We start from the raw sequence: 13433 nt of genomic DNA on the forward strand, positions 1-13433 counted from the left end.
AAAGCTGAGAGACAGCTGAGAAACTTATTAATACCAAACGATGCAAAATATATTTTTAAAAGTACATGCCATTTTATTGAATAGAGAGCTCAATAAAAACATGGAATAAAATGTTCAAATGCACTTTTTGATCTTAGCAGAAAATTTCAGAAGTGATTTACATTCTATGATGTATGCCTTTTTTGAAAATGGATTTTAGCTGATTTTGAAGTATTTTCTTTGATACCAGTGGAATTGCTTACATCAGAGAATTCATTTCAAAAAGGAGCAATACAAACAAAAAATACCCTACATTTTTAGTATTTCACCCATTCATCCATTTTATGTTCCATATTTTTAGGAGTGATTGATTTGGTGGTGGTCGGAGGCCATCTTGGGCTTAGCAACCATGAAATGATAGAATTCTCGCTTCTTGGTGAAGTAAGGAGGGGGGGCAGCAAAACCACAACCATGGACTTCCGGAGGGCGGACTTTGGCCTGTTCAGGACGTTGGTTGAGAGAGTCCCGTGGGAGACGGTCCTGAAGGGCAAAGGGGTCCAGGAAGGCTTGACGATCTTCAAGAAGGAAGTCTTAAAGACGCAGGAGCAGGCTGTCCCTGTACGCCGTAAAAAGAATGGGCGGGGAAGACGACCGGCCTGGCTGAACGGGGAGCTCTTGCTGGGACTCAGGAAAAAAAGGAGAGTTTACCGCTTGTGGAAGAAGGGGCAGGCGACTCAAGAAGAGTACAGGGATCTCGTTAGGTCGTGCAGAGAGGAAATGAGAAAGGCAAAAGCCCAGCTAGAACGCAATCTGGCCGCTGTCGTTAAAGACAACAAAAAAAGTTTTTACAAATATATTAATGACAAGAAGAGAGCCAAGGAGAATCTCCATCCTTTATTGGATGCAAGGGGGAACATTGTCACTGAGGATGAGGAAAAGGCTGAGGTACTCAATGCCTTCTTTGCCTCAGTCTTTAACAGGCAGACCAGTTATCCTCAGGGTACTCGGCCCCCCGAGCTGGAAGACGGGGACGGCGAGCAGGATGAACCCCCCGTAATCCAAGAGGAAGCAGTCAATGACCTGCTATGCCACCTGGACACTCACAAGTCTATGGGGCCGGATGGGATCCACCCGAGAGTGCTGAGGGAGCTGGCGGAGGTGCTCGCCAAGCCGCTCTCCATCATTTATCAGCAGTCCTGGTTAACGGGGGAGGTTCCGGAAGACTGGAGGCTTGCCAATGTGACGCCCATCCACAAGAAGGGCCGGAAGGAGCATCCGGGGAACTACAGGCCTGTCAGCCTGACCTCGGTGCCGGGGAAGATTATGGAGCGGTTCATCTTGAGGGCGCTCACAAGGCATGAGCGGGACAACCAGGGGATCCGGCCTAGCCAGCACGGATTCATGAAAGGCAGGTCCTGCTTGACCAACCTGATCTCCTTCTATGACCAGGTGACCCGCCTAGTGGACGAGGGAAAGGCTGTGGATGTGGTCTACCTGGAATTCAGCAAGGCCTTTGACACTGTCTCCCACAGCATTCTCCTCGAGAAGCTGGCGGCTCACGGCTTAGACAGGTGGACTCTTCGCTGGGTCAAAAACTGGCTGGACAGCCGGGCCCAGAGAGTTGTGGTGAATGGAGTTACATCCAGTTGGCGGCCGGTCACGAGCGGTGTTCCCCAGGGCTCAGTTTTGGGGCTGGTCTTGTTCAATATCTTTATCGATGATCTGGATGAGGGGATTGAGTGCACCCTCAGTAAGTTTGCAGACGACACCAAGCTGGGCGGGAGTGTTGATCTGCTCGAGGGTAGGAAGGCTCTGCAGAGGGACCTGGACAGGCTGGATCGATGGGCCCAGGCCAACTGTATGAAGTTCAACAAGGCCAAGTACCGGGTCCTGCACTTTGGCCACAACAACCCCATGCAGCGCTACAGGCTTGGGGAAGAGTGGCTGGAAAGCTGCCCAGCAGAGAAGGACCTGGGGGTGTTGGTCGACAGCCGGCTGAACATGAGCCAGCAGTGTGCCCAGGCGGCCAAGAAGGCCAATGGCATCCTGGCCTGTATCAGAAATAGTGTGGCCAGCAGGACTAGGGAAGTGATCGTGCCCCTGTACTCGGCACTGGTGAGGCCGCACCTCGAATACTGTGTTCAGTTTTGGGCCCCTCACTACAAGAAGGACGTCGAGGTGCTGGAGCGTGTCCAGAGAAGGGCAACGAGGCTGGTGAGGGGTCTGGAGAACAAGTCTTATGAGGAGCGGCTGAGGGAACTGGGACTGTTTAGCCTGGAGAAAAGGAGGCTGAGGGGAGACCTCATCGCTCTCTACAACTACCTGGAAGGAGGTTGTAGCGAGGTGGGTGTTGGTCTCTTCTCCCAAGTAACTAGCGATAGGACGAGAGGAAATGGCCTCAAGTTGCGCCAGGGGAGGTTTAGATTGGATATAAGGAAAAATTTCTTTACTGAAAGAGTGGTGAAACATTGGAACAGGCTGCCCAGGGAAGTGGTGGAGTCCCCATCCCTGGAGGTATTTAAAAGACGTGTAGATGAGGCGCTTAGGGACATGGTTTAGTGGGCATGGTGGTGTTGGGTTGACGGTTGGACTCGATGACCTTAGAGGTCTTTTCCAACCTCAGTGATTCTATGATTCTATTCTATGATTCTATGATTTGACTGCTTCTGTAAACAAAATAGAAATAATTCTGAAACAGAAAGGCAAAAGAAACAGCTTTGAAAAAGCCCCACAAGTCATAGGATGTCATCCACTCCTCAAGATACTCAGTGTTTCTGTTGAAATGTTAAGCATAAGGTTTAACCACTCATCCTGAAAAAGAAAGATTTAATCATGACCGCTGAGAGTTTTGTTTCATGGGGCAACACTTATCTATGCTAAGTCAAATACAACATCCTATTTTCCAAATAAACCACCCACAAATTTTCACATTTATTGGAACAGAAGAAAATTCCTTTGAAGACCCAATCTAGGAATTTAATGGTATTTCCCTTTAGATATATAAACAGGAATTGGCAGATATGTATTCAGAACCATGTTGACAGCAAAACTAAATTTAGAATTAGAATTAATTTAATCTGTGATAATACACTTTCATTTTTGTATTTGCACTGAAGAAGATGATTTCTCAAATCACATATCCTGCTTAGGGAAGTAAGACTTCTGCCTTTAATTTTAAGGGCTTCAGCATTAGCTTCTGCCATTCCAGAAGCTCCTTGAGACAGTGGCCATTTAAATGAGCAGGACTTGAATGTCCCAAGAGACAAGAACTCTATACCAAGAGAAATACTTAGTGTTTATATCCCAGTAAACTGGGTTAGTTCCTTGGCTGTGGCTTAATCTAAAATGTACTAAAGTCAAACCTCTCAGGTATGTTCACTGCATTTTGGATGTGGCCCTGATGTAAATTAGATCATAACTCTACATTGCTTCATACCAGCTGAAGATGTAACAGATTTTTCCTGTTCTCAGGAGGGAAGACAGAGAGGTAATATTTTGCCAACGTTAAGCATTTGGCAGATTCAGGATTGGGCACATAAATGCATGGACTGTACTCACACACTGAGACCAGATTCACTTCACAGTCCAGCCTTGCTGCATGCGGGCAGATCAAAACCACACACCCAATCCAGCATGAGTGATGAACATGGCTAACCGAGCACCAACTGAAGGATCGCTCTGAAACCTGGAGCCTTGGATCCGAGTGCTATGAATCCATACCTCAAGGCAGCCCTGCTTCCCCAATGAATTCTGTAGCACTTACTGGTATGGAGCAACACACACACTCACCCTCTCACAGACATAAGTTTACTGTAATGACTTTCAAGAGCAATACCCCAAAATCCAAATTTTGACTGGTCTGGCATTGCAGCAGCAGCAAAGCTGGTGAACAAGGCTGTTAGGGGATGGAAGCATGCAATACCAAAGCCAAACATTAAATTCCACTCCCCTCTTTAACACTGGATATCAGTATCTTCAGGTAATTTCTTATCATTAAAGAAGCTATCATAACAATAAAAAAAAACCTAACTAAATCACTGTAATTATGTTCAGTTAAAATGATTACTGCAGTTTTGGGTATGGCCGGCACCACCTGGGTCAGAAATGCTATTGGTAGAGAAAACATGCAGAGCCTGGGGCGTGAAAGCTATTAGCAGCTGCATGAAATCTTGCACCATCGCTCCCAGAAGGAATGTTATCTGATATAATTAATGCATTTCAACTTGAAACAACATGAATGATCTCATCTACAGCTATAATCTAGTAAATAAGTGTAAATATTTCTGTTCAAAACTTACTATATATTTCACATCAAGAATAGCTGTTCAGTTCTAAAAGAAGAAAAAAAGCTTACAATAGAAATGATTGAGATCTAGCATCCTATATAATGATATAGATGATAGCCTCAAAAAATCGAGAATAAGATCTATTGGCAGCGGCAATACATCTTTTAGACCAATTGCTAAGGCTAGAGAAATTAGACCAGCCTTCAGGTGCTTCTGGTCTTGCTTGGAGAAGGCCATTATTAACTGAAGATAATTTTGTTTTTAAAATGGTAAATAAGTAACCCAAATAAAATGTCTTAGAAAATAGAAGCTCATCAAAAAACAAAATACTTTTATTTTCAGACAAAAAGGTTTCAGGTTCCTAAGGAGGAAAGTAGACATTCTCCCATGAAAAATTTAACCTCATTTACAATTTCATTTTCCATTATGAACAAAGTTTTGACAGCAACTTTTCCAAATAATCTTTTTAGGAAATGTGGATACAATGTCTGACTTATAAACCTAGGGCAAGCCACTTGGTGTTTCCCTTCTCAGTCTTATATATAACTATATAGATATACATATCCTTTTCTTTGTACAGCATCTAGCACAATTGGACCCACTCTCAATCAAGGCTACTAGATGGGATTAAAACCTATGGAATAAATAAAAGCAAAGCCCCTTTTGTGTTACCAACAGTACTTTACACTGTGCAAGAAGTAAAAACAAGGGAGTATATTTGATTTGTTTGTTCAATTCTAATTTCACTCTTCTTAGAAAGAGGAATAATCCTGTATGACCGAAGACATTTCCCTTTACCTGTTTGATTTACTAATGTTAAGCAGCTTTCTGCTATTGGAGAAACACCAGCTTTCTTTTTGTCTTGACTCCTGCAATGTACTTAGCTACTTCATGGATAAGCAATGAATTTTTTCAATTGGTAGGAAATCATTTTTTGTAACATATAGAGAATAAAACTTGGCCACCACTTAACATTTCACAGAAACCTAAAGAGGTTGTTATTGTATTAGACTTATTTTCAGGTAAAAAAATAAAAATTAACATTTACAAAATGGTCTAAGAATAAGTCTCCAAACCCAAGAATGATGGAGAAATAAAAGGCTGTTGACGTAAAATACAGTCTGTTTGCCTTTCCATGGACAGGAAAAGATGCATCTTAAAAGCCAAGAAAAGGCTCAGATCCATGGTATGCCATGACAAATATGTCCATTTGATGCCTGTTCTCCACAACCCTGTAACCTTGGTGCAAATACTGCACCAGTCGAATAAATATCCACCTACCTAAGTATGTGAACACTTATCCCTGAGTAACTTCATGTTATCAGACTCTACTGTCAAGATTCCCAGAAGCCTCTGAACACAAATGTGTCCATTTCCCTATCACCTTTTGAAACCCATCAGAACTGTCCTTATGATGTGCCTGTTTGGTATTATCCTTCAACATCACAACTTCCTATTCCTTTTATAAATTAAAATCTCCCTGTATTCAATTCATAACAATGTGAGTTTTGTTAAGCCCCGAAGAATGTTTCATATCATAGCAAATTCTTTCCTAATCCTTGCCATAAGACTAATAATTTCAACATGTACCAAGTCGCAGGATACAATTATTCTCAAAAGTATTAAAAAAATAGGCTTTTTTTCAGCCACGCACTTCTCTCTTCTTTTCACAAGTGACTCCATACACAGATTGAAAACATACCTGCAAACATCAGCTCTGAGACATCTGGTTTGACATGGAGACATGTAAAGAGTGGGAGAGCACACTGGGCATTATTGATTTTCTCTTTCATGTTGCTCAAAGTGGTGTCCATTCTCTGCATGAAAAGAAAGACATTATGTCCAAACGGATCCTATAAAGGTTTGCTGATATTTGGGAGACTACTCATTTCTCTGAAATCCTCAAAGAGAAGGAAAATGGGCAAACTCAGTTACTTCCAAGAAAAACAGAACAGAAGAATTTGTAAAAGGAAGTAATCTGCTTCACTACCTTTTAAATGCACAGTTCAGGAGGGAAGGAGTGGGAGAAGACATGATAGGAAGATGAAATAGGAATGTGTTATAGAATCCAAAATAACATGGCCAAAAACGAAAACAGTATTGCTGCACAAAGCAAGTTCTTTCCCTCTGCTACTGTAACAGATGAAAACAAGGAAAAACCTCTTAGGCAGAACCGCCATTAATAATCATGTAATGTTTTTCAACATCTGCTGTTTCTGAAAAGTCAGCAAAGATAATTAAGAAAAGTAAATGGACTATTAAGAGGTTTACATTTGCTAACCAAGGATCTGCATCTCCCCCAGAAAATATTCTGGAGTCTGCAATCAAGAAAGGCTGAAAGTCATTATGACATAATAGTACTAAGATGTGTTATCTGTGAATAACCAAGAGCCTTATTTCCATTTTTTGCTGATTGTGTCAGGTTCAGATTTAAGCTAAACATTTGTGCATTTGGTTTAACTCCTTAGTAAACAGGGACTTCTAACCAACCTCACAGGATCATTAACATCCCTTCATCGTCAGAAACTCACCCTATATATCACAGTTACTAAAAGCTGTGTTGCCTGTTTTTCAGTATTTTAGAATGTTTAAAACCTAATGGCAATGTATACTCATGAAAGATGCAAGTGCATAAAACAAGTCTGTGAATCTATTAACACATTTCAATCTTAAGATAAGATCAAATTCTCCTCACCTGACTCATTTGAACCTGAAGTCTGTGTGCCTGATTCAGTCAATTAGGATTTGTCAATAATAAAATACAACAGTATGAAGCCCTCCTATTGCCTCTTTTTTCAGAAAAACAAGTAATAATAAATAGAGATGTGGACCTTTCACCTTGAAATCAATATTTTGTTAAGCAAATGGTGCTTTTCTTATAGCAAAATGTGCATAAAGAGGTTATACCATTTTGTAATTTTTTGTTGAAATTGCTTGAGCAGTAATTTTAATGGATGATATACAATGTTAAGAGCTTGCTGCAAGTACCCAGCAGTTGAGTTAATTTCTGTTGCACGTGAATGCATGATGTTTTCCTAGCTCTTAAAGAAATGAGTACCAGTCAGAAACATGTCCCAGAGCAAGGAAGGCATTTATAAGTTTCCTATCCAGTATCTGTTCAGCTATAACTTTAAATATTACTATTGCTAAACATGCTTTGTTAAATGCTACCAAGGTAATTTCAAAAAAGTAGTAACAGCAGTTATTGCGCAATAGTTTCACAACTCTAATAATCATAAAAAAATGAACTCACATTATGGATAAGTGTTTCACCTATTAGCATTCCAAAGATATCTGTGAAGGTGACAGGCTGGCCTGAGCTCTTCTTATTCCACAGTGCTTCAATGTAGCGTTTGACTTTCTGAGGAGTGAGCAGAAGAAGTGGGTTGTGACTCACAGAGTTCATCAATTCTTGATTAATCTCCTTTGGTCCTTTTTCTGGAAAATCCGGGTGTGAATACAAAGTTGACATATACCTGCAATGGAAAATAGGCTCTGTAAGTATCAAAGCCTGGTTCAACGTCAGCTGCCTGAAACGTATAAGCTCAAAATAATTTGATACAATTACTGATTAGATCAGATTAATTTACTCACCATTTATAAAGTAAATCGTTATTTCTTTTTTCTCAGGGCATAGAAAACTAAACAATTTGTTCTAAATGTAAGCATACAATCAAACACTCAACATACATTTCCATAATGTGTATGATGTAAAGGATTAAAGCGTTCCTCATTTATCTGTTTAAGGGACAATGGACAGAATCATCATAAGCTGAAAAAACAGCTTCTCAAGTTGTCATAGCAAACCTAAATTGGGCAGACTAGAGGTCCTGTAAGTATACACATGCAGTTCTTCCGCTCTAAGGTGTACCCCTCTCTGTCACTCTTCAGTTCATTATTACTATTCAGAAATTCCTAACATATTTAGTATATGGCATGCTTTCCAGGATCTAGATGTTTTCATAATAAGATGAAGCACAACAACCAAAACCTGTGCAGAGATTTAATTGAGTCTGAGATTTCAGAAGAGGTCTATCAGGATTTTGTCACTGAGTAACTCTGGAAACTGAAGTTTTGTTTACTCAAAATGAAGTTTAGACACACATGCAGACAACTGTGGTTTCCACTTAGTTGGCTTAAGTAACGCTATCGGTGAAGACTCAAGATAGGCCGTCCTAATCTACCAGATGCTCATTTCACTATTATTTATGCAATTAGCTGGCTCAGGTATACATACCATACTGCAGGCATAATTCTGCATAGCAGTGAGATACACACTGTGTAAGCTTGGCCCTGAGGTCACTGCCCGGCAATTTACTTAACAGCATGATGAACCCTGTCACATGCACGATATAAGATCTTGATTCATTAGTCCTTGCGCAGTCTCTAAAGCTTAGCCTGCATGTCAGCTCACGGGTGGAACAAACACAGCAGCAAGCTTCCATGTGAGCAGAGAAAAGAAAGTGCAGGATGAAGAATTCAGTACAAAGTTGAAGCAAGATGACAGAAACAATCAGGGAGGTAAATGCATTGCTCCAAGGTTAGGTGTGCATCTGAGTGAACAAGCAAAAACCTGCCCCTCTCTGCAGGAAAGGAATTCTCCACCCTTCAGAAAAAAAAAAGAAAAAAAAAAAAAGAAAAGAGCATTATTCCCAAGTAATAGACTGCATGGGAAAAAAGAAAAGAAAGGGAGTGCCAAAGTGTCAATTTATTTATTCATCAAGCAAGGAAAGTCTGAATAGGTGACATCACCAAGACAGCAAAAGCAAATTTGTTTAAATACAACTGTTTCCAACATATGTTCCTGACTAAATCAGTTCAGATAATCTTGCTATTTTAATACAAATTTTATAGGTTTACATTAGATCAACTATGTATTCACACCTGGATTTTCCCAAAAAAGGACCTCATGGCCAGCTGACTGATGTCTTTTGAGAACATGGACTACATACCATTCCCTAGAAACACAGTGAAGATTTTTCACACTGCATTGCACTATTCAATTGCTCTTCATCCAGCCAAATGATATCTTCCACTTTTTGCAATTTGACAAAAGTACATCCAGGACTCTCAATAGACAGTGATAAATCTGCCCCCCCCAACCACTAGTGATAGAAAACCCTGATTCCAGGGATGCCCATCTTTTATAGTTCAATCTGTATGAGAAACTTACTCTAGTTCATAAACACTTTTGGCATTTCAAAACCTTCTGGAATTCTGAAAGCTTTCTATCTAGTATAAGGGGGGGGAAGCAAGCTTCACACAAGTGAAAAGTAATTGAAAAAAAACCACACAAGGAATAGAACAGATCATCACCTATTTCAAAAGTTAACAACTCTGGGGTTAGAGTATTTCCTTAGAACATGTGGAACCAAAATTCATGTGCTTCCTTAGAGTTAAACCAGGGGATAAAACTCATCCCAGGCAGATTCCCTGCTCATTTTGTATTTAGCTATTCCAACAAAAGTCTTCGTCCCTTACTCTTGAAGAAATGAGATATTCATATAATCTTGTAATTTAGACTGGAAGGAACCTCGAGGTCTCTGTTCCCACCTCCTGCTCAATGTAGAGTCAACTCAAAAGTCAGATCAGGTTGCTCAGGGCTTTGTTCAGTCAAGTTCTACTTTCAAATGAAGTATTCACTGAATCAGACAGAAAGAGGATGACACCTTACCCAGCCCAGTCAAGTAAGGATGTGGCAATACATTCCAATGCTTGACCACTCTCACTGCAAAATAATTTTCCTAATAGCTAATCAAATTTATCTTGCTGTAACTTATGGACATTACCCCTTGTCCTTTCTCTGTGAGTCTCCAAAAAGAGTCTGTTTTCTTTACAGTTACCCATTAGGTAGCTGAAGATAACAGTAAGATCTCTCACCACCACTACCCTTGCCTACTCCTCAAGGCTAAACAAATGCAGCTGCCTCACTTTCTCATGTGCTTCAGTCCCCTAATTGCCTAGGTGGTACTCTGATAGAATTAATCCAGTTTGTCAACACCTTTCTAGGTGGCCCTAAACTGGATTCAGATGCAGCTCCAGTATTCAAACTGGTACATAAAAAAACCCTGGTTATGATAAAATTGTATTTTGTGACATTTGGGATACTCCCTTGAAAAGTTCAAAATTTTCTTAAGATGTAACATCCTCTACTGCAACCTGATCCATTGACATTAAAACCAAGTTTTAAAGTTAGACAAAAAAAGTCTGCAATTTTTCACTTAATGAAAAAAATGTAGTGTTAAGGAGTCCAAACAGTTAAGAAATTTGGATTGAATTTGTCAGCTGTCTATGGCTGATGAAAATCAGCCATAACAGCTTTTAAATATGTTACATCAATTTATTTAAGAAACATCAAAACAAATAGTTTCAACATTTGTAATAAGTGTAATTTGGGACTATTTTTATAAAAGCCAAGAAGACAAAGGGCTACAGGTTCATAGCACTGGGCAGGGAGAATAGAAACCCTCTCATTCAGAAGAGTGGTTGAGGCAGACATAATACTGGGGTTCAAAGCATTCTGCTGCCTCCAAAGCCCTGAGCTCATAACACCCAGAGAGTGCCTTTCCCACAGTGAAGTCACTCTGATTTTCTCCTGGTGATGTTGTTCTTGTTAATGGGCTGAAGATTTCATTCAGTCAGTCAGACAGAACATCATAACTACCTGATTAGGGCATTCTAATCAAGACATCTTGGAAGATCTTTTCTTCCATCTAACAAACTATTTTAAAAACCAATGTAATTTCTAAATTAAACAGTGACAATAGGAGTGATACAATGCAATCCATAACAGGATGCCCTGCAGCATGACAGTCAGTCGGTATTCTTTCCTACAAGCTGAAATACATCTGCTCAAATCTCCTTATGCTAAGAAAGAATCAGCAAACAGGCCCTAGACATCCCCAGTAAATCCACCAAGAAGGGGACTACTGAGTCTAAAATGGAGCAAAAGATCTTTCAGTAATTTTGAGAATCTCTGAAAAGTGCCCCAAAAAGATATAATCCATTTTGGGTTGAATGAGTCATCATCTTCAAATCACAAGGAATTATTTTTTTTTTTCATTTAATCAGGAAAATAAAGCAACACAAAAAATATTTTGGATTTATACCAATGGCTTGAATTCTTAATTTTTTTGTTATCAAGATGAAAGAATCAGTTACACAGTCCTAGTACATACAGCATTGGCTGTTGATACAGAAATGTGGCTGCATACGTGTAGCACCTCTTTTTACCCACTCCTGCTATCAAAGCTCCTAGGAAGATCACCTGGAGACTGAGCTGTCTTCACCCTTCAAAGCATTCTGAAACCACCAGCAGACTTGCTCCACTGACCTGCTATGCTGCAAGACAGCTGTCTCCGTATGTCTTTTCCATACTGATAGTGTATGTGTAAAATTTGCTGTGAATTACAACCTTAGAATTAAGTCAACTCTCATGAAAATTCATTCTTGAACTTCCTGAAGAAAAACCGAAGAAAAACAAAAGAGAAAACCCTTACCACGTGGATCCTGAGAGACCAGCGATGTAAGTCGCACAGTCTAAAATTCCTGATTCATAAAGTGCTTTCATGACTCCAGCAAACCCTACCATGGCACGAAATCCACCTCCTGAACCCAATATCGCTATCACTGGCACCTGCATAGATGAGAAGAATAGCATATCACCGCATCAATTCTGATAGACTTAAAAGTAGTAAATAAACATTATTCATCAATCACTGGCCAAACATACCAGCCTTGTACAATTAATAGGTCACCATCCATAGATCCTCACAGCAGAGAAGAAACCTGTGCTTTTCCAAATCTGTGCACAAAAGTTCTAACAAGCCAAAAAGAAGGTATTGTGCAGTCTCTTAGTGGTACGTGTGTAAAAGAACAGCAAAATACTTTAATAAAGCACTTTGAGATATGACTTTTAAATGCTGTATGTAGAATGGAGCAGTATTGTAATCCCATCCATGAAGTTACCTGTCCCTCTTAGGTTCTCTGGGCCCAAGAGTGTTGTACAATATCTGTATGTAATTTACTCAGTCCCTTCTGCTTCACAAAGAGCTGGATGGCAGAAGTACTTTTGGACTGCAGCATGGGAGGAGAGCACTGCCAATCACGAGCAAGGGAAGCCAGGAACCAGCCAGCAGCATGAGAGGTTCTGTCTGCCCAGGTGGAAATCTCACAGAGGGGCAGAGCAGACTTCCTTCCAGCTTCCTATTTATCTTGTATCTAGGGACCATTAGCAACCAGGAGGTGCAAACAGATGGCATGTAACAAAGCACCTGGCATGCAGGGATATAAAGGGAAGCTAAATGTGCCTAGCTCCCATGCAGGCAAGAAGGAAGGTATGACTGAGACAACACAAGGGCAGGAAGAAAGCATGAATTCCCAGAAGAGGGGGAGCTGCAAGCTTGCTACTTCTGGCAGTGAGAGAAGTCTCTCCTTCCACCTGCAGCTCTTCACCTCAGTTCAGAGTCCTGGTGACAGAGAAGGAACAAATGCTGTCAGGGAGGATTTTGGACCAGACATCACAGATTACTGGATAAGAAAGTGACAAGTGATGGTAGCTGATGACTCCCTCTTCTATGGGACACAGGCCAACCTGCCAGCCAGACTGGTTGTTTAGGGAGGTTTGCTGATTGCCCAGACTCCGGATCCATGATGGCATGGAGAAATGACTGAGTCTCACCTAGCCTTCCAGATGCTACTCCTCGCTGCTCATCCATGTGGGCAACAGTGATACAAGCAGGGAGACCCTGAGCAGATGAGAGGTGCTTTGCCCCCTGTTGGAGCAAGAATGCACAGGCACCCAATGCTGTGGCCTGTGGACTTGATCTTTCCAGTCTGGAAGAGAACTGGCTCAAGCAGATGCTATCAGGCTCAGGTTATGTCACTAGTGAGACTCTTGGCTTCTTGACCATGAAGCCTTGCTTGCTGATGAAGATGGTCCATGGGAAAATAAAGAATCCACCTGACCAACAGAGTGAGGAACACCTTCATGAACAGACTTGCTAATTCAATGAGGAAGACTTTAGACTAACTTCAATGATGGGGACCTAAGTGAGCAAAGGGTGCAAATGTTGCAAATGCAGGAGGAATGCATGGGGAGAAAGCTAGTAGTGAGACCTGAATGTTCCTGCTCTGAAGGAAGAATGTTCAGAGGCTTACCTCAAATGT

General features: G+C 41.0%; 1 protein-coding gene across 4 annotated transcripts in view; it reads right to left on the reverse strand.

The window, feature by feature from the left end:
- The window catches only part of PLA2G4A (phospholipase A2 group IVA), a 106067-nt gene that overhangs the window by 18811 nt on the left and 73823 nt on the right, over positions 1–13433 (reverse strand). For all 4 annotated transcript variants that reach the window (XM_076339549.1, XM_076339546.1, XM_076339548.1 and 1 more), the window contains 3 exons: positions 11765–11901; positions 7519–7741; positions 5968–6082 (listed from right to left, as the gene is read on the reverse strand). In XM_076339549.1, coding sequence (XP_076195664.1) covers positions 5968–6082; positions 7519–7741; positions 11765–11901 — 475 coding nt within the window. The remainder of the gene's footprint in view (positions 1–5967; positions 6083–7518; positions 7742–11764; positions 11902–13433) is intronic.

This window comes from Aptenodytes patagonicus, chromosome 5 (genome assembly GCF_965638725.1).
Source record: "Aptenodytes patagonicus chromosome 5, bAptPat1.pri.cur, whole genome shotgun sequence".
Taxonomy (NCBI): Eukaryota; Metazoa; Chordata; class Aves; order Sphenisciformes; family Spheniscidae; genus Aptenodytes; species Aptenodytes patagonicus.